Here is a 26,619-nt window from a genome sequence, read left to right as displayed (position 1 = left end):
AGCATTTTAATTTAGTGATTCATTTAAATTTACATAAGTATGAGCACTAGAATGTGGCTTAAATTAGAAAGCTAAATCTTTTATATTTTGTAAATATTTTTACAAAATCTTCATTGCATAAATAGAATGTTATCAGATTTATAAATGATGGAATAACTGAAAAATTAAGAAGTTGTACATATATTTGATCATGTAAATGGGCTATTAATATTTTGGATAATTTAAATAATAACAACTAGAGAATGATGCATTTACATGTAAATTCTAAAAGTTCACTATTTTATGTTCTCCACAATGTGTAGGTGTTCAAAACACATAGGAAAATGGAAGAAAGTATTTGAGAATGTTGGTCAAAATATTCGTGTAATTTATGCAAGCATAGACTACAATGATAAAAAGGGCCAGGTTTATACAGTAGTCCTATAAGATAGTGTCTCTCATTTCTTGCAGAAATTAGCAATCATCTTTTCCACTGAAGCCCATATCAGGTTATAGATGTTAATTGTAACCTGTCATGCTTGCCAAAACTCAACAAGGTTTATCATACATTGATTCTAGTAATTATGTTTCATATTGTGATCTCCTTTTCACTAAAAAAGCTTTGGGTTCATCATGGATGTCTAAAATAAATAAAACTGCTAAATGTAAAGTGTCTAGATAGATAAATAGACACATGTCTTAGTTTGTGCGTATAGAAATATGTATTTTATGTATATGTGCATGTCCCCCATGGGTTATTACCTTAAATATGTTTGTGTAGTTTCTATTTTTACTTAGACACGTGCACATTGGTTTTTGTTATTAGCACATAGTAAAATGTATATAATTGTCAAGGAACATACTAGGAAGGTGGGCAGTTGAGCTTGGGACTTAAGATAACTGGTTAATATGTCCATGTCATGTATTGTGTTGTCCAGTCTCTAGTACTGCCTTCACTCAGGGCTCTAGTTTCCTTGTGGTGAGGATCCTGGGAGGCAGCACTAGTGATGGTTCCAGGTTGGTTCTCTGTACCTTGGTGGTTAAATTCACCCTGAGGTGCTGGTTCCTAGATGTAGCCTAGTCCTGGCTGGCTGCTGTAGGCATTTGAGAAGTGAACTAAAAATGGGAGTGTCCTATTGTCTGTGTTTCTGCCTCTAATATCCTGTCATATAAATAAATTTATTCAAATATTATATCAATGTGGATATTTATGTGGAGACAGATTGATAGAGGTAATAAATCATTCCCTTATTATGTTACATAACATGGAGTATACATTCCTTTTTGTTTGGAGGTATTTCATGCAGTTCACCTCCAAAGACAACAGTATGTTGACCCAAATGTTTGTAATTAATCTTAAAATATTTTATGATGTGTACCTGCCTAAAACTGAAAGAGTTAGAATAATACAAGTAAACCTTGCATAGCCCTATGGAAAGGTGTCCCTGGATCTGCAATAAAGTCACGAGTTCCATACAATTCTTTTAGTTCTCTTAGGAACAATCTTGGATGGCAATCCTCCATAATATTTCAAAACAGGGATGTCATAGTCAAGGGGGAGGGGCCCCTGGCCCCTGTTGGGACCTTAGATTTATCTTGGACTTTGTTTGAATTTCCTTCAGTCCATGCATACCTAGTCCTGTACATATCACATCATTACTTTTTAAAGATGAAATGATATTCTACATTTTGAAAAGTTGTAAAATATCAGCCATTGTTTGAATTTCAGTATTTATTACTAATGCATATATTCAAGCCATACACACTTTTGTTTTTGTATTTGTATATATAGGTCAATAATTACTTCAGTCAAGCAAATTAACATATCTGTTACTTTTTGTAGTTAGCTGTGTGTTGTGTGTGTGTAAAATAGTACCTGTGAGTTTTCAATGTACAATTTAGCATTGTAAGTATAATACACCTTAGGTACACATTATATATCTAGAGATATCAATTCTACAACTTAAGTTTGTACGTTTATTTTTAACTTCTGCCCACTTTTAGCACCTGTCATGTCTTCTGTGTTTTTGTGACCTGAAATTTGTTTTGAAATTATTTATTTTAGTTATTTGGCAGACAGAAACTGAGAGCCAGAGAGAAAGAGTGATTGACCCTCCATCTATTGTTTAGCTGTACAAATTCACCACAATAACCTGGGATGGGCTAGAGGAAGCAAGGGCTCAACACTCAGTCTGTAGCTCTTTTTTATTGTATTACAGGTACCAAATGTATGAGCTATCACGTGCTGTCTCCCAGGGTGGGCTTAGCAGAAAGACAGAGCTGGAAGTGTAGCTGCAGCCCAAACCCAGGCATCTCCAAGCAGAACACGTGCCTTCCAGCAACCCTTTACCAAACCATTTCTAAACTCAGATTTTCAGATTTCACATATAATACTTTTGCAATGATTTTCTTAATGTGCCTGATATTTTGATCACTTGATACTTAATAGTTTGCTCATTATCTGAATCACAGTATATAGAAAAGGACGCTTGCATGGATAATCTTATTTACCATACACCATGACAATTAGAGAGACATATTGTCATTTTTAGATTTTACACAAGATGAAAGTGTGGGTTAAAGGCGATGTGTGTGTACTCACAGGTGTCAAATAGTTTGTTCCTATGACTGATGGGTTTGACTAGTATGCTGGTAACAAATTCTCAATATATTTAGCTACAGTGCTTATTAAATTGTTATATATTATGATAAATGCCCTAATTTTCTACTAGGATTTCTGTTGATTATTTAGGGAATATTGCTCTGCTCATTCTGTACAGATACTTGTATGTTTTTACAATCCCTATTCAATTATTTGCTTATTACTATCGTTACATCTTCAAAATGCAGAGACAGGAGACAGAGATCTCTTGTCGGACTCTCTAAACATGCACGACACCAGAATCTGGCCAGAATGAAACCAAGTGACTTGAAACCAATCTTGCTGGAAGGACCCCAGCTTCTTTTACCATTACTACTGCCTCCTAGAGCTCACAGTAGCAGGAAGCTGGCAGCGTTAAAACACGCACCTAGGCGCTACAATATGCAGTGCAGGTGTCCTTGATAGCAGCTGAACTGCTGAACAACAAGCCTGCTCTTATAAATATTTTGAGTTTATGATTATAAAACAGCAAATCTCTTTTCAAAAAATATGAAATTAAAATGTTTGAATTTATAAGTTTAATTCCTGCATACTCTATGAATAAATGCTTAGGAAATTTCCTGATTTTTGTCTCCTGCTATTCAGGGGAAAAAGGACTGCAAACAGTGAATTCCTATGATCTTAGGATATAAGATGTCTGATGTAACAGTCAATTTGTCTTGCAAAGGATTTTTGTATCTATTATATTGTCTTCCACATGCTCTCCCTGTAATAAAGCTTTGATATGTTATTCATCATTTCCATTTGGAAGAAGGAACTGTATTCATGCTCAGACATCACACTGCTTCCAGTACTGTGTGTTTCAGTAATAAATAAAGTGCATGCCTTAAGTGAAAGTATACATTTTTCAAATACATTAGTCTCTTTGGCACATTTCCAGAGGGCATGCCAAGATAATTTACGTTATTGTTTAATGGCAACACTCACTTCTTTCTAGGAGCAATTTTTGATGAATCTGCCAAAAAGGATGATGAGGTGTTTCGCACAGCGGTTGGCGACCTCAACCAGAATGAAGAGATCTTGCAGACTGAGAAAATCACATTTTCAGTGACGTTTGTGGATGGCAACAACCCTTTTCAAGCGGTTCAAGAAGGTAAGACCCATCCGCAGTGCACAGCTTATTTATTTGTTTTGTTCAGTTCAAATGACAGTAAACATTAGAGTTATGAAAAAATGTAAAATGGACATTATTCAGGTTGTTGTTAATGGGCCTTACCTTTCTTGTGAGAGTGCTGATTTGGAGAAGTTGATCCTGATTCCACTTTTGAAAGTGAAAATTGCAGGTTATTGTTTTTGATTGAAATGCAGCATGAACATGAACCTAAATATTTCTGATGAAGATCTCTGCAATAGGTTTATGAGTTCAGTGTTAATTGAAGCGTTTCTTTAATATATGGCTTTTTACCAGATTTTTTTTCCTTGTGATTTCTCTGAGAAACTACTGTTTGAGTGCTGTTACAGCTTGCCATGACATTTCAGGTGTGCTCAAGACAAATGTGTTGCTGCAAGGAAAACCTTTAGACACTACAGATATATCACAGGTTTCGTCCTGGATACTAGCGTTAATGACCTAGGATATACACATGTATATCTATTTACGTTTCTTCTTCTTTACAAGGTACCAAATATCAAAGCACTTCTTTCCCATTCTGTGACTTCGAACTAATCAGCTTTCTATGGGAGCAAAATGATACAAATTAAATTAGTTATATTAAAATGGAATGATCTTTTTTCATTTTTGAAGGTTTTTAGTGCAAGATCTTACTTTCATGGAACTCTGTGTTTGATGCTAAAAATATAATTAGACATTTTCCCCTTAATTGGTAAAGTGCTTATTCATGAAACTGTGCTACTCATTGTTCCAGTCTGACTATTTATGCTTTCCTCAAATTTGTGGTTAAACCTCATTTCAATTGTGGTGATAATAAGAGGTGATAGACAAGATAATAGAAGGTGGATTAGATCTTGAGAACTTGTTTCTCATGAATGGGATTGCAGGCTAATGCAAATCAGCTTGAGTGAGCTTGTTCACCACAGGGCCCTCAGAAGATACAGCAAGAGATGTCATTCATGAAGCAGATCCAAGAATCTGTTGGTGCTGGATCTCTGTGCACCTTGCACATGTGAGGAGTGACCTTCTGTTGTTTGCCTAGAAACTTCTCTAAGTATTTGTCATAGCGGCTTGAATGGACCAAGATGCTACTCTGGTTTATATTTTAGTATACTAGTGTCTTCATGCTATAGATAATGAATACAACATTTGTGTAGTCAAAGACAACATTTGCTTCAATAACATTTTGAGCAGAATTTGGCAGAGGAGAAGACAGAAACCATATTGGTATTAGATATAGTAGAATTTGGCAGGGAATATTTGAATAGTAAACATAGAAAGGAAAAGAAAAATAGGCGTAAATATCTGAAAATAAAGGCATTTTGGTTTGCTATTTGATCTCTTTGATATTCAGGCAAAATGATTCATTTTGATCACTGGCGCTGGCTACTGTTGAAACATAATTATCACTGTCAGTGAGTGGAAATATGTTGTCTAAATGGGTTTGAATGAAATGAATTAATACAGTTTTCATAAACTCGCAGAATTCTTTTAGGGAAATCTGTCTTTGCCAATCATAGTATAATATTTATAACAATACAGTAAGTGTTTAATTTTTATTAGCAAACATTGCCAAAAATACATTACATATTTAACTTTATGTTTTGTGTAACCATTCTGCTTCTAGCTAAATTAGAAACAAGAACATATTTCAAAAAAACTAAGGTGACTTGAAATAATTTGTAGTACCCAAAGCAAATCAACAGAAGAAATAGGTTTCCTAGATAGAGACCCGCAAACATTTGTCAAGGAAGAAGGGACTTTGACAGTTTGTCTGATAGATTCTGAAACTAACACTGTATTCTACACTAGTTATTTTCATGATCTGCTTTGATTAATGAGTCTGAAATAAGTTCCAGAAAGCTCTGTAGATTGTTTCCTCAACCAGGTTTTGAACCAATTTATATTGAAATAAAAAGAAAGTCTTTCTAAAGCTCTTTTTGCAACAGTGGTTGGACAAAATCAGAATAGTCTATTGAAATGAGAAACAATGCGGAAATACTGTTTTCTTCAATGTTTTGAGAAAGTGATCTGCAGATAATCTCAACTGTGGCATCGAGGATAGTAATTTGTTCTGTGATCCTATCTGACTGTATTACTTTGAAAACCCAAGGATCATGCAGATGTAATTCTACTCATTAATCTGTTTACTGAACTGTTATTTCTTTCTTCCTTTGTATGCCACATCCATGTCACCGTTGCCCTAATGTGCACCCGAATGCCTTTGACTCGTTCTTACTGCAATACTTTGAAACAGCATGTGTGGCCATTGGTAAATCAGCTGATGGATCTCTTTCTCTCTCTCCTCTCTTTTCTGTCTCTCTGTTTCTGTCATCTTGTTTCTCTGCATGCTTTTCAAATAAAATAAAATTTATAAAATTATTTTTTATTCCTTAATTCAAGAGATTTTGAAAATAGGTTTTATTTTTTTCTAGGCTGGATTAGTGTCTGGGATGTAAAATTATGTCTGAAGAAAATAGTGAAAGAAAAACAAATCATATCACCCACACACATATCCCAGTTTAGATATTCTAGGCTCTGGAACATATGAGAAAACGTAAATGGTTCATGGAAAATATGTATTATGATAAAATTAAACTTGGATTCCAATATTTTACTACAAAATGGACTTATCTGTTTAATTCATTTTCCACAATGTTTCTTAAATCTTGCTCACGCACACATGCACACACTTACACACATACACATACACATTAGGGAAGAGTGTAGTACAGGATTTCAATAATTACTAGTTATGAAAAAGGTAACATATTTATGCTTTGATATCTATTGTATATGCTCATTTCTGGTAAGAAAATTTCACTCTAGGTGACAAACATGAATTACCATGTATAAATAAACCTTAGTCTTCAATCCTTAGGTTTCCACATCAAGTAATAAATGAAGAAGTAAGAACATAAATGATTTCTTTTTAAGGTCACTTTAATCTTCACTCCTGATAACACATTAGAACCTAATAGATAGATATGATCATTAATTAATTATCTTAAGAAGCCTGAAATTGCTTCATAGCTTCTCTCTGACTAACATAATTGTAAATTAAAGGGATATGTGTGGAAATAGATACAGTTATGTAGAAATGTAATGCCCTGGCACATACTCACCACAATCAAAGGAACTCAGTTTTTTCACCAGAATCGAACTGAGGCCTTGTTGTTTTGCTTGACATGAACTAAGGTGTCAGGAGTTCTACTTTTCCTTCTGTTATTCTGTTATAGACACTTTCCCTCAGTAGCACCTATGTGCTGTGTGTAACATAGATGTGCATATATGTCTGATGTGAAGTACAGTGCTGTCCCTACTGAGAACAGGTCACTGATTCTACTGTTAGCTCTGGATGATACCAACATACTATGATCCAAGAGACATGGCAGTTTATACCAAGAAATGTCACGAAAAAACATAGCACATTTGTAAAAAGGTTCACATTATTAGTTGAGTTATTAAATGTAAATCCATAGAAGTATAATTCTTATAAGTAATGTGCATACCAGGAATGCAAAGTATCCTGCATTACTATAGAGTGGCAAATTTCAGTTCAAACATTTTGAAACGATTGCTCTTATTAGAAGAGCATCTCAAAATGTACGTTATATAGAAGGGCAGAATTCTTGCTGTAAGTAAACAAAAGTTTGCACTGGATAGAAAAATTGATAATTTTCATAACTGATTCCTTATGTTCTATTATTGTTTATAATAGCATTTTAATTAAAAACACTAGGATTTTGAAAATTGCTCAGGGCTTTCAAAATGTGGAATTCTGAATGAATTACCAAGGTCTGAATGAGAAATTCAGTTCGTTGAGATGTGTAGCAATGACATTCATTTTAACTTGAATTTACCTCATGTAGCACCAGAAATATAGTTGTAAGTATTTGAAGTTCACTTGCAATTCGAGTGATTTCATTCTTGATTTTATTACATCAATCTTGTTTCTTCTTTGTTAGGGCTAACATTCACATAACTCAGTTGTCATGTATGTAAAATGAGATGGAGGAAAACAGCATGAGTACAGTATAAGGAAATCCAAGAAAATGCATTTCTGCCAAATACATCTCAATCCCTTGACAATGCTTCCGGTAACATTGGCTAATCCTGATATCTGATTTAAAGAGAATGTAAATGGCCATACTATTTGCCACATTATTCTAAGATTTAGCTGATGATCACTATCTCTGTCTCTGCTTCCTTTTTTTTTTAACTCCTGAAGTAATTTTAATTCCAATATGCTTTGGTTGGATTCTATAAGTTTTTGCCATTGGAGCAGTGCGTGTGCCTCATTAGCCTCTTCCTTGAGCAATTACAAATTGCTGAACAATAAAGTCAGTGTGAGAATTTGGGTCTATAGAGACAAGAAAGAAAGAAAAAAAATCCTATAGATATAATTCTATTGTTTCATTTCTTCATGTATCTAGTATTTTATTCTTTCCTCTTATCTCACACCAAGGTCACTGCTAGGATTTGAATACCAGTGTTTATCTCAGTGGCCTTGATTCGTGCTCATCTACATATGCGAAGAAATAAATCATACAGTTCACTATCTCCAGTATCAAGAGAGATGCTGGATGTCTAAGTGGGTAGATCACCTGTTTCCCTACAAATCTGGAATATTTGGGTTGGTCGTTTCCCTAGCAATCTCCTGCAAAATTTTTAACACATTTTCTCCTTGTTTGTTACATTCTGAAGAATGATGTATCAGATATGATATTAAGACATGCAGAGATGTGATCATCAGTGATAGCATCAATGTATTACGGAAAAATAAACAATTGCTAATTTGTTAGGTAAAGTACCACTACGCCTTCTTTGAACCATTTCAAACAAACAAACATTTTCCACTGAAGAATTGCTCATTCGGAAGAATTAAGAAAGTGTGTATTTAGAATTTAATTATGAATACTTGAGCAAATGAGAATATTGGTATTCTAACGGGGTCAGCTACATTGGGAGATCACAAAAAGAGGGCAATAGTGCGTGAGTGCAGGAGGCAATGAAGTATTCACATATTGCATGAAGACTGGAATTTTAAAACATAAACAGATGATCTGCTTTTGCATTTAATATGAAACTTCTGTTCCAGTGGCTTTAATAACACTGGAAAAGGTATTCTAGCTTTAAAGTCATGCACTTACTATAAAAGAAAGTTAATTTCTTCAAGAGCCCTGTAGTTTTTATACTTTCAAAAAAGTACTGATGAAGATAAAAGTTGCATAGTTTAATCTTTTCTCTCACATGATTTTTGTCGTTGTTGTTGTTGTCTGTTATTGGTAACCCTTCCCCTTTATCTCATTGAAGATCACACCCTTAACATAAACTGACTGCCATTCTGGACAATTAAAATTGAGCTGTTTCTCTATCTCTATATCTTAAGCCTTTGTGCCTAGAGGTCTTTTTATCTCACTACTAAAATCGTATACTCTTGTGTAAGTTGTCTCATAAAATGTACATTTTAGTAATATGTGCTACTCTGAATCTTGTGTTATCTAGAAGAATCTTCAGCAGCTTTCTATGAGAACTCTGTTTAGAGGCATAAATGTATTTTTATTGCCACCGAAGTATCTATATCCCTCCAATACCTTTTCTCTTTTGGTTTATATGGATATAGTGAATCATTATGGTAGTATATAACTAGACTGAAGTTATAATTTCAGTACGTATTCATAAAAATAGTTTAAGTTCATGTTGACAAAGGTGACACTGCTAAATTCAAAATTTCCAAACTAGTATCAGTTTTATGGAAATCTAGAGTTCCGTAAAAATCTTGATTTTAATTTACTTTTTAAAATGGAGAGCAAAGAATAAAAATTGTATCATATGAAGTCATTTGGCTGTCAAGCAACATTATGCTTAATTACCTTATAAATTTCAAAGCAATTAATATTAGATCACTTAAATTCAAAAGAAAACACCAAAAAAACAGTGTGTAATTCTGTTCATTTATTTGAAGGAAGCAGATTTCATAGTTTTCATTTGTTCACTTTTAAGAACATTATGCTTTCACCCTTCCTGCCTTGTTGCTCTTTCTTTCTTAGTTTTCTTCTAATTTTTGCACTGACATAGTTTCCTTTGAAATGACGAGCTTAGTCCTCCACTAAATAAAGAATTCACCACATAATAAGCAGAAAGCCCATTGAGTCTCAGGAGTTTGGGCAAGGGCTATACAAATCAGATCTTAAGGTGTCAAGTTCACTCATATACATGATTTTTTCTTTGTATTCTGTATATAAGAGAAAACCTATGGCATTTATCTTCCTGGGGACTGGCTTATTTCACTAAATTTAGTGGTCTCCAGTTGTATCCCTTTTGTTGAAATTCTGTGTTCTCTCCTGATCGCCCTGTAGTACTTGCGGATTAACTTGACTTTTATTCTGTTATTTTCTGTTAAGTGCCAACATGCTTGTGTACCTCCTCATTTTGCTCTTCCTTTATGCTATTCTTTTTAAAATTATTGTTCAAATATATTGATTATTGACCACAGTACACTAGGCTTTCAAATCTATTTAGCCGCTTTCAATCTTTGATTCTCTGTATGGTATTGTTAGGACTCATGTTGTATACATATAAATTAGTATGTAAATTTTGGTTTTTATAATGTTTATCTCAAAAGAACATAAAATGAACTTTATATTCAGGGAACCCTTTACTTACCTTTATATATTTATTCTGTCCATTAGCTCATTTCTTTCTTTCTTTCTTTTTTTTGGCCTCTGATCCTCAGCTTTGTTATACATAAATTGGGGATAAATATATATTTTATAGGAGTTATTGTAATTGTGTATTTATTGTGCAACAAGGATTATGAGTTATAGTTATGGTTCATAAGTTTTTTCATTCACATAAATGCATCTTAGTAACAAGGGTATATCGGGATTTGATACTCTTACAGGTTCTATCAGAAAATTTCAATCCTTTTCTGATATTTCCTACCCAACGATTTTCTACTTCTTGTATTTGTAGTTCCTATGATACCGTGGAGTCTTATTTTCTGCCAAGATACTCTCATTGTTTTTCTCAACTTTTTCTTTCCTCATCAAGTCCTTGAGTATGGTTGCTGCAAAAATATTAGAAAATGAAGTGCTTTGGCCTTTTAATTTTTTTCTCCTTTCCTGTGTTAGTAGTGTTGGCAGAGGAAATATATTTGTAGTGTAATTCATTTGGCGAATAATAAGGAGATGTTGCAACATGTATACTTAGGTTTGGGAGGATCTAAAATACCTTGTTACCATTTCTGGGAAGGAGAGAAAGCCCATGGAGACCAAATTAAAGCTTTCTGATGATTTGTATAGGCTTAATACAATCAGTGAGGTAAATAAGGCACTGAGTCACAACTAAATGGAACTCAGCTGTAGAGAATCCGAATGCTGTAGGAGAGTGATAGATGTGAGGGTCAAATGTAGAAATGAATTCATGGAAAGCTGTAGGCTTTTAGAGATGCTTTGTCTATGATATTTAAGTTCATTTCAGACATGATTGTCTAAAAGGTTATCTTACCATGCTTCACACACTTGTATTTATACCATACTGGAGCAAATAATAGCTGTAACTTTTTCCTGTTTGCTGGTTTTGAATTTCTAGCCCAAATTTTACTTGGTTGCTTTACAAATGTCCACATTACTCATCGAAGTCATTATTTCCTGGGTTGGTAAGCTGCTTGTAAAATCTGCTTCAGTCTTTCCATTTTGTTCTTGAAGTCAAGTATTTTTTCAAACCAGGACGAGTGGTACTACAAACATCACTGTGGTCTGGGGTAAATGACATTATTAAACAAAAACTTAAGGTCATAAATTCATAAATTTGAGTATAGATTAATGTTTATACATTTCCTGTGTGTTTTCCCCAGGAAAAAGAACCTAATTGGAGCAAATTAAATAGATAAAACATTTTACTCAGTATTTCCACTTTTAATGCAGAATAATGCACAGAGATAAGTTGCTGTTGAATTCTAGAGGAGGTTTATTATTTTATAGTGTTTATGTTTGCTATTTGCTGTTCTCTTTGTTCAAGTGCCTCAATTGAAAGAAAAACTAATAATGAGAAGTAATAGTTACCTACACTTTATTATATTTCATGTACTACTGCTACATTTCTCCATTTTTTCCAACAGCTAGTTTTACTGCCTATGAGGCATAAGGTAACTATTTTATTATTAGTGTATTGCAGAAGGGTAAATTGAGAAATAGTGAGGTTACATTAAGTCATTTTTCTCTTGAATAGTGTCAGAATATGTTTCCTTTTATGTCTGCTAATTCCAAGTCTATCAAATATCAGTAGAAGGGAGGGTTTTTTTTGGTTTTTGTGTCAGGATACTGTGGGCTCTCTGTGTGCCTCAAACAAAAGTGCTGCTTGCTTGAGATAGTGTCTTTTAACCACTTGTTTTTCTGACCTCTGCTCTTTCTGTCCTTTGGCCCTTAGAATGGTCACCAACTTCGGGGTCTGAAATCTTGCACTATCTTTTTCTTTTCTGCACCATCCCATTCATACTTGTGCAATTCATCTTTTGCAAAATGAAACCTTCTCAGACTAACATTTTCAGTGCCATTGATTACAACTGACATTTTAAGCAATATTGTTACTGAAACAATATCGAGTCAATCTAAGAGATTAATGCCTGTGTCTAGTATAACACGTAGAAAGAATGCATAGCGTAGATCTTTACCTTCCATTGCTCACAGACTGAAATCCTTATGCCCATAGGTGTTTTAACAGTTTTAAAGACTGACTTAATGCTTAGCAGCCAGATCCCTAGCAAAGCCTTGAGATTGATTAGTATCAGAATTGATCTGTGAATAGCTACCTTACAACTTAATGGAAGGACTAGTCATTAAGGAGTTGAGTTTTTTCATTGTTTTACTTAAAATAGGATTACACATGGAATGACTTTAAATATTTAAAACGACCTCTTTCTGAAAGCTTCTATTTTGTTTAAGGGTGTTGATGAACCAGGTATTCCTAAATTATTGAATAATTCAATTGATAAGAAAAAATTAATAATGAGAAGTAATAGTTACCTATACTTTGTTATATGTCATGTACTGCTACATTCCCCTATTTTTTCCAACAGCTATTTTTACTGCCTATGAGCTATAAGGTAATGATTTTGTTATTAGTGTATTGCAGATGAGTAAATTGAAAATGTCTTTTTCTCTATGGGGAAAGGATTCTTTGTATCTTTCCATAATTCCATCTTTTGTGGGAATTCAATCTGAATCATTTTTAAGTCATCGGAGGAAAATATGCAGGTCATTAGTGAACAATTACATAATCTATATTTTTCTGTTTCCTGATAATTTTCTTTTCTACTACTTAAAACAATAGCAAGAAGCAAAAAGTTAATTAATTTTTACATTTTCTTGCTTTATATTTCCTTGGCCAATGAGTTAATGAGAGGCAGCAAATAGCCACCTGACACATAACACAGCAGGAAGAAAAGTAGGAAATGCTAACAAAACATGTCTAGCATTAAAAGGTCTCTGATTCTTTCATTTGTCCAACATTATTTAGCATCTCAGAAGGCAGGTAGAGTTAATGAGAAATAAAAGCATGACTTTGATGTGCTCAGCATCTACAAAGACATTTCAACTACTGAGGAAGATTAATTTATGTGCATAAACAGCTTGATTGTAGTGCACTGTATATATGTTTCATGAAAGAGAAACAAAATAGAGTTCAATAGAAATAAATATGGCATTATCCAGGGATAATGAGTTGAGGTTAAAGGCAAAAAAAAAAAATGAAAGAAAAAAATGTAAGGTGTGCTTTCTGCTTGAAAAGAAAACACCTAAACAAAAGAAGCAGGCGTGTTCAAAAACACATCTTTGTGATTGATAGAAAAAAATGAGCTGGGTTTAGAGTATACTGAGAATATAAACAACATGCCATGAAGACAGAAACAGCAATTTTTCTGTGAGGATCTATGTCCTCCTCGCTGCTTCAAGGTCACCTCATTCCAAAACCAGTGTTGGAATCATGGTTTCACATTGAAGAAAATCATGACTCAGCAGTTACAATGAAAGATTAATCAAGATATAGAGACATCAACCTTCCTATAGCAAAGTCTTAGCATTTGTTTAAAAATGTGACAAAATAATACGAATCATTTGAAATCAAAGGTGCTTCTTGCTTCAAGGGAACAATGTGTTTCAAGAACAACTGATATTCAAAACACAATTAGTGTAAATCTTTGGCATAATAACTCCTTTTCATATTAAAGGAAGGGTGAGCATCCAGATTTTGTCAGGTAGAAGGATTATACATATTCTATGTAGTACTCTCAAAGGATTTTTGCTAAACGTTTGGAACTGTATCCATAAGTCAATGATGGAGCACTTTGATTCCATGTGAGAACTGTAATTCTTTCCTAAGTTAGCCAGTAGTAGGTAAGTAATAATGTTGTTATTTATGCAATATGCTTCCTTCATATGCAGAATCTGTGGTAACATTTTTATACATTGAATAAGTCTGTTAATGTTTAACAGAATTATTTTATTAGTGACCACGGAGGCTTATTTACTCTCAGTAGGAAATGAGCTGCAATCTGTGAAAATTAACCACTATTCACTGAGAATTTAGAATTTGCCAGGATGCATAATTTCGGTCTCAAGTTTCAAGAGTCTTTTGTTTTGAGGATTAAAATGTAAAGATCAATGTAGTTGCGATTATAATTCAAGGTATGTTCAATAATAAACTTTGAAATTATATTCTCCCATGATTATTGCCCCTTCATGTTTAGGAAATAAACTATTGTAGGGATTTAGGGGTACCGATGGTACTTTTCTTTTCCTCCTTTCCTTCCTTCTTATACAGCTAATGTCCTCTCTTCCCCGGATAATCAGCTTTTTGTATAAAATACAGCTGCTCGTTGGAAGTTTTCAACATCATCTCAGACTTATTAACAGCCTCTCTGTGTTATTAGTATTTCTATGCCCATTCAGTTAATGCAACTAATGTATCTCACATTTCTATTTGCCATGAATTTACTGTTGGGACAGTGTGTTCTAGATGAGGAAACAGTAAATAATACAATCAGATCCAGGTTCAGGGACCAACATGTTGGCTCTCAGTGCCTGTCTCTCTTATGGGCACTGGTTTGAGTCCTGGCCACTCTACTTCTGTTCCCATTCTCTGCTAATGCACACTGGAAAGCAGCAGAAGATGGCCCACATATTTTTTAAAGACTTATTTATTTTCATTGGAAAGACAAATATACAGAGAGTAAGAGACAGAGAGGAAGATCTTCCATCGATGGCCCACTCCCCAAGCAGCCACAATGGCTAGAGCTGAACCATTCTGAAGCCAGCAACCAGGAGCTTCTCCCAAGTCTCCCACACGGGTTCAGGGGCCCAAGGCCTTTGGCTGTCCTTGAGTGCTTTCCCAGGCCACAAGCAGGGAACTGGAAGGGAAGTGGGGCAGCTGGGATTAGAACCAGTGCCCATATGGGATCCTGGCGTGTTCCATGTGAGGACTTTAGCCACTAGACTAATGCACCAGGCCTGAGATGGCCCAGATTTTTGGAATCATGTACCTATGTTAGGGACCCAGAAGAGGCTCTTGGCTTCTGACTCATCCAGGCATTACTGCCATTTATGGAATGAACCAGCTGATAGAAGATCTCTGTGTCTGTCTTGCCTTCTGTCTGTAACTCTGAATTTCAAATAAAAATGAGTACATCTTAAAGAAATCAGGTTGAATTATTTGTAGAAACAAAAAATGAAGCTGAATACTGGGGCTAGAGCTAGTTAAGATGAGGTGCTATTTCAAACTGAATGGTGATGACTTTTAAGCAGAGGAATAGGACAATGAAAAGAGCAAGTAATGTGTTTGATGGAAAGTAGAATGCACGCATGCACCAGTTGTGTTAACATTATTAACTGCAATTCTTACCTTTTCTTGTGGCCACCTCAGTACCAGATTTTTACCAATGATGTAACTGTCACATCTTTGGAGTAATTTTTTTTTTCTGGGCAGTACCAGCAGTCACATATATGTACGTTCTTTCTTACTTTTATGAATTCATTTTGTAATTTGAATCCTTTAATTGAAGTATAGGCTAAGAACCAGTGCTTAGCCACCCATTTTTGCTCACTGCTGATACAGTGTATCTGCTGATCTCTTTTGATCTAGAAACTCTACTTCAGACTTGAGAAGACAGCTGGTGTACCTGAATGCTTCTTAAGCTTGATCTTTTACTATCAATCTTGTATATGAATAGTCACTATTATCGATTACCCTACATGTAGCACAATCTTCTCACAGACTATAATATACAATTTAGAGTAGATTTCCTTCTTTTCTGTAGTAGCAGATGTTTAGCTGGGTTCATGACTACTCACACAGAACTCCTTTTTACACCATCCGGTGATATTCCCTGGAAGAATGCCAAATTTGAATGGAAGTGCAGGATACTTCTAATTCATTACCAAGTGAAAGACAAGACTCTTGCTTTGGCATAAAATATTTGCCCCCTTTCAATATATAATAGTCATATGCAATGACCCAGATTTCACCATGCAAATGAGTTTATGTCATACTAGATGGTGACATGGCCAGAAACTGAAGGAACCTGCTGCTGTAGGGAGAGTTGTCCTGGTGGACTGCTGTATGTGACACAATTCCACCTCTTGCAAATGTCAAACCTGTTCTATTTGTGTTGCTCTTGGTCCAGGAGCTTAAACATTAGCGTACTCATTTTACTGGAGTCACCAAATTTCTTGTGTGAAACCTGGTGTGCCTCTGCCTCAGGCACCCTGGAGAGGAAAGCCAAGTTTTAGAATTCAGATTTAATATTGTACTTTTGTGGTGGTTTCACTTTCTTCTTCCCTTTAATCTGCCCCCTACTTTTCCTCTTTCTCCTCCTCCTGTCACTCCCCAGTGATGTTGAGAGATAATTTACGTACCAGGAAAACCCATCCTTTTAAAATTCCATCATCCAATTATTATTATTACTGTATTTTAAGTTTGCGCTCATCACCAAAATTTAGTTTTAGAACTTCTTCATTGCCCGTCAAGGTATTTTATTCCCATTTGCAGTCAATATTCAGTTCTTTACCACTGCTAGCACATAAACTTTCCTTTTATAGATTTGCTTCTTCCCATCATTTGATGTAAATGAAACTAGACAATGGAGAGCCTATTGTGTCGATATAGAAGTGTCTGTGTAAGAGTGTGTTTCTTTGTGTCTTATTATACTCTTGCTAACATTACCAGGCATTGCACACTGTTATCTTATTTTTTTAAGATTTATTTTATTGTTTTTTTTTTAATTGGGAAGGCAGAGAGGAGAGACAGATAGAAATATTTTTCATCTGCTTGTTCACTCCCCAAGAGGTCACAACAGTATGAACTGAACCAATCCGAATGCAGTAACCAGAGCTTCTTCCAGGTCTCCCAGTCTCCCCGGTGGGTGCAGGGTCTCTACTGCCTTCTCAGACCACAGGTAGGGAGCTGGACGAGAAATAGAACATCAGGAAAGGGGAACATGCGTCCATTTGGGATCCCAGCGGTGCAAGGAAGGATTTAGTCACTAGGCTGTCACGCTGGCTCCGGTATCTGAAACATTGCAATCTTCTCTTGGTTCTAGAGGTGGTAAGGTGCAAATTCATGATGAAAGCAGGAATGAGATCTGACGAGGGTGCATTCCTTAGGTTACAAATTGTTCCGTTTTTTAAGTGGGCTCAGATAATGGCTTCCTTTTGTTGGCAGAAAGCAGAGAGTGTGTACTCAAGCTCTCCAATATCTCTGCTTGTTAGCACACTAATTCTAGTAGATCATGCCAGCACATGTATGCCTTCTATTTAGAATCCTTCTTCAAATGCAGCCACTCTGGAGGAATGCTTCACAAACCCATTTGATGTATGGAGGCACAAACTTTTAGCAATGCCAGTTTTCTAGGGTGGATACTTAGGACCTAATTCAGTTTAAAGGTAGATTAGGTTACATTCTTCGGTAAATTCAATACTGACTTTCAAAGCAATTTTACTATTATTTTCTCATAAATCTGAAAAATCATTAAGATTTTCTTTTTCTATTCCAAATATTGTATTTAGTTAGTTCATAATATTATGAAGCATTTTGTGATGATGTTTAAGTGTGGTATGAGGCAACATTTGGGGATGTAAATATACAAGTTATTTAAGACTATTTCTTGCAGATTGTGCTTTCCATTATTCAATTGTTTTTACATATCTGCTGAAAATTTCTCAATCATAAATATTGGAGTTTTTTTTTTCTTGACTCTTCAATTTCCTTTCATTGATTTACAGTCTTATTCTTACGTTAGTACCACATTGTAGCTTTCTGATCTGCTTTGAAATACAAAAGTGTAAGTTCTCAATAAAACATTTTCACATATACTTCATTTTGACCATTTAATTCATTACATCTTCATGTAAATATTGGAAAACTCTCCAACATTTAACCCAACACTTTATTTGTAAAGATTATATTCAACCCAGAAATCAATTTAGAGAGGACTATTATCTTTGAAAAATGATTTGTTTGAAAGACAGAGCAAGAATGAATTCGAGGGAGGGAGGAAAAGAGGTAAAAACAAGTCGAGAGAGAAAGAGAATATTGCAAACATTGGTTTACACCCAAAATGACTGCAGTCGTCTGCTCTGTGTTGATTTGAAGAAAGGAGTCAGGCATTTCTGAGCCAGGCACCAGATTTTTAAATATAGAAGCTGTTGAGAGCACTCACCTGGCTGCTGTGTGTCTATTCTATCCCTTGGCTGCCCGATGGAATCTGTTTTGTGCACTCTCCGTTGAACATATTTCTGAATCTTTTCTGTTTGCCTAAGATCTTTTCATTGTTTTTCTGATTTCTTTCTTCTCCCTTTTTGCCTTTTTGGGTTTGCCTTCCCAATAGTTTCAACCTATGTACGTAATTCATTTTGAACTATGTCTCTCTTGGAGAATATCTGATTAGATTATAAAAAATTCAGCTGATGATCTCAGTTAGTGTGGGGTTTGTGCTTTTCACATACAGCGTAATTTTCAAATTGTTGGATTTTAATTTACATTCTGCTGTGGTTTTATGCATCTTAAAACCTTTTTGTACTTGCTTTTGCACCGCTTTGTGTTGACTCCGAAATCTCTGTCCTATTAGTTACTTTGTTAGTTTTTGTGATGTGTATCTATGAGCAATTTTCTTACTGGTTATACGAAGAATGTAATATGCACTTTAATTCAACATAACCTACTTCTGATGAATGCTAATCTATTCCCAGTGAAATATAGAGAATTTCTTCAATAACTTCGTGTCTTCTATCCTACTGATGTTGAAAAATAGAGCTTCGTAGTTGTTATTCTGTTGTAGCCTTTTAAGTCAGTTTTGCTAAGAACTGTGAATATCTGTATTCTATTCACATCCTTACACAAATAATTATCTGTTCTGTTGCCCTTACCTCTTTTAATAAATTCAGATTATCGTTTGGTTTTATTGACTTTCAGGCTTGAGGGATTTCTTTATTGTTTGCCGTAGTGGAACACGCGTCAGACCAGTTCTTTCAGTCCTTGAAAAATTGGCGATGTTGAGATTTTACCCTCAATTGGGAGCCTAGTTTTCTAGATATAAAATTTTTGGTTGACTTTACTTTTTAAATTTCATAACTTCTAAAAATTTATTGTGCTGTCTTCTGATCTTTGATTTTGATAAAACCTTGTGTTTGAAAATGATGTTTTATGTTTTTGGTGTCTATTTAATCTTACTGTTTGTCAATCAACACTATGACTATGACACATGTAAGTGTGAATCTCTCTGGGTTAATCTGAAGTACATTTTATTGAGCTTCCTTTGTATGTGTATTTAATGTTTCTTTTTTTCCAAATTTTGTAAGTTTAAAGCCATTAGCACATCAGATGTGTGATTCCTTCCTCTGTTTCCTCTCCTTTGGGGACTTTCATGCCATATATATTTATTTGTATGCTTAATTATTTAATTATTTCTTCCTATTGAGTAATTTCTTGGAGCTAAACACTCAATCTGCTTATTTTTTCCTGATAGTTGTAAAATGCTGTTGAGTCCTTTCAGTGATTTTTTTATTTGCACCACTGTAAACTGTAGTCTCTTCTGCTTTTATATTCTGATCACCTAGTTCATGTTACCATTTTGGCTAAGAAAAACTTTAAATTGAATCTGTGACATATAGCCAGCTAGAACTATCCCCAATCTTTCCTGAGCATGTCACAACTTTCTTTGGATAAGCAGCATTCCAAATAATAAACATTTATTATCCTTTTTTTAAAAAATGATTTATTTTAAAACACTGCAGAGGAGGTGGGAGGGAAAGAGGGAAGGTGGAGGGCTTCATTTATGATTCAGTCCACTTTTCAAATGGCCCCGATGTCAGAGCTGACCCAGGCCAAACAGACCAATGCCGTTAACCAGGAACTCCATTGGAATCTTCTATGTGGATGTCGGGAGCTCAAGTGTTTAGACCATATCCTGTTGATTTCCCAAGCTAATTAACAAGTAATTGGATCAGAAGTAGAACACCTGGGAATTGAACAACTAAGCACATCATGTGCTGGTATCTCTGGTAGTACCTTTACTCAGTAGGCCACTGTCGAGTCCCAGGATTCAAAAAGCTTCATAAATGTCCACTGTGACTCTCTCATTGCTCTGATTTGTTTGGTAAAATTCTGGACTATTGCATGACCAAACCTGCATGAGTTCACTCAATGAAATAGTGAAATTAAATAAGTTTATTTGGATACAAAGATATTTCATATTCTCTATGTAAGAGAAGTCTGAAAATATCCATGGAAAACACACATGAAAATTTTTATATGGATGTCAATGTTTGCTACTGAGATTAAACAGTTTATTTTGTTTTTTATAAATATTTTGAATTTCCTTCATATGTAGCCTCAATTTTGTTATGATATCCTTCATTGATTTTCTAATACTAGGATTGTTATCAAGTTTGACAGTGTCCCTGGCAGTTTTTGGACGCATCTTCCAGTATCAAGTCAAATAAAATCAACACCTTGGCCGTGAAAGTTATGCTTTTTCATGGCTTTAATGATCATTAAATATAAACCCAGTGAGCACATATTTATATTTAATATAATATTTAAGAGCCCTTGTTTTGCACTGGAGTACCTGCGGATGAGTCTCATTCCTGGTATCTGAATCCATCTTCCTTGACATGGCTTTCATCCTTGGCTAGAACCACACATGTGCTCACTTTCTGGCTCGCTCGCTAACTCTCTCAAATAAATGAATAAACAAGTAAAAATTAAATGAATTCTCTAATGAAAATAGGAAAACCAGACCTGTACAAATATGCCAAAATAGCCCTTCATGCTATTTGTTAGTTTTCTCAAATATCTGATTTTTAATGTGTTGTGTGTCTTTGGTCATCTTTTCGAATGCTAACATGTAATTTCCTTTTGGATAGACAGGCTGACTTTTACATTTTTCAAATTGTGAAATTTTACATTCTTCTTTGTTTTTCTGCAAGAGGCATTGAAAAGTTTAGATCATGACTTTAACATTTTATGAACTGTTATTTTAGGTACAACGTGAGTTATAAGTAGAATATAAAATTCATCTGTCATAGTTTTCATGGGCACAGGAGTATCATAAAGGTGGACTACAGTTGGAAAATGACGATAAGATTTTCTGGAATATTATCTATTTTAAGAGCCATATAAGATTGACATAATGGATTGAAATGAGTTAGTAATAGTTCTTGAATACTGAGGTTTTTGAGTTTCATATCTTAGGAAAGAGCAAGACACAATTTATATGTGTTCTTCAGAAAAGAACTTTTCATAAAACAAAAGTGATGGATAATGATCAATAAAATGAAATCAAGAAAATTGGTTAAGCAGTCCAGCTGAAAGATAATGTCTAAAAGTAGGATCGTTATAGTAGGATGGGAAAACGTGCTTCTATCAAATTAAGTTGTAGAAAAGTTTGGCAGAGCTGTTTGCCTTTAGCTACTAGATAAAATGCCATTCACATATTAACCAATCATGCAGGAAAGGCATATATGCAGGAAATCAATGAAAATTGTAGTTTATTTATTTGAATTTTATTGTAAACAATAATCACTATATAGTTTTGCATAAAACATTTAATATGTCACCCTTCAGCCCTAGTATATATAAAAATTAAGAAGCTAGTCAAGTGAATTAAATTAAATCGATAATTAGTGACAGTGGCAGAGGTTGGAACTAGGCAATCTGACCTCAGAGATGTGATTTTAATTTCTGTCTGAATAGTATCAGGAGACATATGGAAAAGAGAAATTCCAGGTCAACAAAGGAAAGATTGAGTCATTGGCTGAGATAAGATTGCTTGGATGCGAAAGTTAAGCCAAAAATATTTGACTAGATTGCCAATGAGGGATACTCAGGAAGAAGAAAACACAAGGAAAATCAGATGTATTTGTGGGAAAAGGATACAAGGAAAAAATAAGCTCAACGTTGAAAGGTGGACTTCTAGAGAGCATTGTATCTGAGAAGAAAGTCTTTGGAGAGAGTTATTTTAACCATCTTGGCCGCAGTTTGGATATAATCTGCAAAATGTTAGTGGGTTCTAGAGATAAGGAATCCACTAATGAAATTCTGAGGAGAAATGTTGTGTGGTGATGTTGGTGTTTATGGACGTCCCAGTTGGAAGCCTTAGGAATGGATGAGTGAATGAGTGGTAAAGAATGAATATCAAATGATGTCTTTATATAAAGTCTGCTAGGGAAGAAGTTATATGCATGGTGCAACATGAGTTTTGTGTGACGCAGAACATATAGTTGTATTTTTGAGCCTAATGTGAAGAATAAGCAGTGCAGAAACTGAGCTCATGAGGTTAGTTGGGTTTTAGAATTGACTTAATGAGTAGATGTTTGATAAACAATGAGCTGCTGATTGAGGTACAATCGTGCTTGTAGATACAGTGAAAGAAAATTGACTACATTCAATGGAATGATTATGACAAAAATAATCAGCACCAGGAGAAGCAACAGGCAATTGGGAAATACATTGAATTATGTAAAATATTTGGAAGTGCTAGGGAGAGAGTTAAAGATGACTGCAAATGTTTGAGTCATTTTAAGAATCACCCTGAGATTTTATGTTACAAATGTGTAAAAGATTTGACTAAGACCTAAGACCGGTTTTATGATGGTGTCCAGCAATTGTTAGTGTCCTTGGAATGAATACTCTTTCATTTATTATTTTCAAAGTTAGGCATTTTTTTCTGAACGTTAATTTTATTTTCAAAGAAAAACATTGTACATTATTTCCATGTTCTTCTTATATTTAACAATAGAATATATGGATTTGTTAGGAGAATTAATAGTGTTTTTGTTAGAGCATTGTGGATGGAGAAAATAGTAAATGTTTAAATTTTTTCAGTAATGGTGTTTTTCATTTGTGTGTAGTTGTTCGGAAATGGATGAAGATATCCTTTTTCAAAATAGGTGATCTCCTGAGGAGGTTTAGAGATTTAATTTATACTATCATGGTTTATAGAGTATGTTATTAATTTATTGATCTAGGGCAATCATCTTCATCAAGTAAAATGGTAAAGTGGAAAGCATATAAAATTCGGAGTTTAAAGCAACAGCTTTGTTCTTGGCTATGGCTCTTTAAGTAATTCCTCTTGGTAAATATTCCCGAACTGAAAAGTGCAGTTAAAAATCCCCAAATGATTTTACTTATTTACTGCGAGATCCAGCCAACAATGAATTGGCCATCTATATGATCTATAATATGATAGTATTTGTGTCTGTATCCTGTACTCATCAACATATAAGCCCATGCTGGTGTGCAACTGAAGAATTCGGGTCTTCCAGATACGTTTCATTAGTTTGAATAGATAAGGCTGAGCACAGTGAGAAGCTTTTGAAGATCATATATTTGCTGTCTGTCCAGGGAAAGACTAATGCAGGTCTGAAGTTTCCACTTCGATTATCTTTCAAGAGAAAGAAGCCATTTTTTAATGCTAAATTCATAGAAACTGTAATTTATTGAACATATATGTTGATCTACATCAAACAACATGTTTACTTGAAACTATGTTGAATTAGATGCCTTATTTTATACGGTTAGAATGTGTTCTAATAGTATCTGAGCTACACATAAATCAAACAATTATAATCATCTGTTTATTCTCAAAGGATCCATATAAAGTTAGGAAGGAAGAGTATTATTTATCTTGCAGGCATCACTTTTTGACCTGGTAATAAAAGTGATTCCTCCAGGTAACATGAAATATAGCAATGTTATTTACTTAGTTATTGACTTAGCAGAACTATATATAATCTGGGAGATAAGTTAGAGGAATATGAACATCGCCTGCTGTGATCACCCTTGCCCTGAGGTTTTATTTCAGTGGAATAACATTTGTACATTTCATAGGCAAAGACAATAGTGACATGTGTTCAGACCAAAATAGCTTGATTCTGTTCATGTAAACAGATTTTTTTTTCCTTTTTACGTCTGCTGTGTTTACTCTGAAGAAATTACCAGTATAACTTTGGCACCACAAACACCAACCTAGTCATATTTCTTCTGTTTCTACATAAAGCAGTAATTGTTGAGCTAGATTCCAGTGTTTTCCATAGTTATGCATTTAAAAAATACTTTATACAGATGAGCATAATGTTAATTTATACCATATTCTTAAAGGATATTTTATCAGTTGTTTCACAATAGGATGAAAAAAGGGAAAGAAAAATTTTTAATAAGAGTTTTAACAATATGTACCTTAATGTTTGTACTTATTTTGATTTCCATGTGTTATATTTTATTCATTCGGGTCTACTGAACTTGCCATCACATTTAAAAACAAATCCAATAACATGACATATCTTGTGCCAGTATTTGGAAAACAGATCATATTTATATTGGGCTTGATGTCAAGAGTTTATACTCCTTTCCCCTAACAGTGTCAACTTCAACGTATCCAATATCTATTCTATAATTTAACCAACCATACTTCGTTGATTATACTATTATGAACTACAAAGCAAAATCTAAGTTACTTTTCTTTTCTACTCCAATATAGTAAGGTGTGGCAATAAAATCTTCAGCATCATAATGCTTAAGATTAATTAAAATAAGAAATAGTACAATATAGGTCTTACTCTTTGTGTACATTATCTCATTGGACTCTAACAGTCCCATGAAATAGTTTTATAGTTAGTCCAATTTTACACAGGAAATGTTGTGCACACAGGAGCTAGTACAATGTGGCAAAAATAACATTTTAGCTACTCCAGATTCCTCCCAAGGTCACAGGTGGATTTGAACCTGGGATTAGAAATATGATGCAGTCCTGCTGTTTATGTAGCAGGGTCTCAAGTAAATGAGTCATCTCCTGTTATGTCCTGATGTCTCTGGGAAATTGCAGGCAGGACCCGAAGCACTCCCAGACATCTAACAAGTGGGCCAGATGCTGACTTTCCCTTCCAAAGAGAATGAGTTCAATGAGCAAGGCAGGTTCAAAGTGACTATGAAAAGCAGGGCACCAAATATTGGGAAAGAGGAAGAAAGAAACAGGGAGCAAACACACAGCCAAAGTGAACTTATTAGCTACAAATTCAAAGAAGATGGACGTTTGCCAGTGAGATGGAAGAGGCCCAGTCTTTCACTGGCCTTGGGTTTTAATAATAGTTTAGGGTCTTGGCCAGGAGAGGAATGGGTATTCCATGAAAATAACCAGATTTTCCTGGACATTTCAACCTTGGTATGTCTTGCTGCCTGAGGACCAGGAAAAGAAGAGACTGGGATCAGGGAAGATTAGACTGCTCTTTTGAAATGCAGTAGAGTGGAGTCCCTGATGGGAGATTCTCTAGTTAGTATTACAAGGCCATAAGGGTCCAAACTTGTGTTCTTGCTCTCTTCATCATTATAAGTGAAAATTTCAGAAGTGTGTTGAAAAATTCCATTTGACGAATAAATGTTCTTATCTCCTCTGTGTACCCTTGTGCCTTTAGGAACACAGAAAAACACCTTATGATTTTCAATTTAATTTAGATTTTTGGCAATCTACTTCTGTAGAATAATTCCATTTGCATTCTGATAATTAATTGTTATCCCCAAATGACTGAAAGTGATCTTTTTTATATATCTTTCTGTTGAAATTTAGAAAACTGAAGTTATCTTGATTCCTGAGATGTTATTAGACCTTAGAATGCTTCAGTGTTTTAAATTCTCTAAATTGCAGAGTTTTCTCTATTAATTTTTCAGTTAAACGGTTAATTTCCAATTTTGTGATACTTGAGAAATAATTGAATAATAGAACTGTGCTATCACAGTCTTAGAGCTGTGGGATCCCTAGAGATTAATCTAGCATAAATCACTAATTTTACACTTGAGGAAAATGAAGTTTGAAAGGGTGTGTGAATCACTGAAGATCAAGAAAGCAATTAGAGGCATAACAAGGCATCAGAATGCGAGTGTTCAGACTGTGTTCCCTAAGTTGCGTTGGACCCTGGGAAAATGTTTCACTTAACACAGGGTGTTCAAGATGTAAGCTTCAGAGTAAGATTGCATGTGTGAGAAAGAAACATTCCAGTCACTTACTGATTTGATGACCTTGATAAAGTTATTTATCCTTGAATCTTGTGAATAGTTTAGAAATGATATTACTTCCATCTATTATCTTTCATGAGAACTAGATGAAGCAATAAAGGGTTTCTGACAAAGTTAGGCACTATGGGCCTCGCACTAGCTAGCCTGTGTTGTTCGGAAATTGCAACACGTTTTTTAAAATATGAAATATGGAAAAGATACTTTGAAAATACACCATTGCTGGCAACTTCAAAATGGTTTTCATTGGAACTTCTCATTTGATTTGCTTTTAAAATATCTAGTATTCAGGATAATATTAAGAAAT

At 34.5% G+C, this 26,619-nt stretch overlaps 1 protein-coding gene across 2 annotated transcripts in view; it reads left to right on the top strand.

Moving 5' to 3' along the window:
* Nucleotides 1–26,619, top strand: part of GRID2 (glutamate ionotropic receptor delta type subunit 2) — a 1,304,007-nt gene that overhangs the window by 241,083 nt on the left and 1,036,305 nt on the right. For both annotated transcript variants that reach the window (XM_058667042.1, XM_004590568.4), the window contains exon 2: nt 3,579–3,734. In XM_058667042.1, coding sequence (XP_058523025.1) covers nt 3,579–3,734 — 156 coding nt within the window. The remainder of the gene's footprint in view (nt 1–3,578; nt 3,735–26,619) is intronic.

Source organism: Ochotona princeps, chromosome 7 (assembly GCF_030435755.1).
Source record: "Ochotona princeps isolate mOchPri1 chromosome 7, mOchPri1.hap1, whole genome shotgun sequence".
Taxonomy (NCBI): Eukaryota; Metazoa; Chordata; class Mammalia; order Lagomorpha; family Ochotonidae; genus Ochotona; species Ochotona princeps.
The sequence above is the reverse complement of the archived record's forward strand: the minus strand, read 5'-3'. Positions and strand labels throughout refer to the sequence as shown.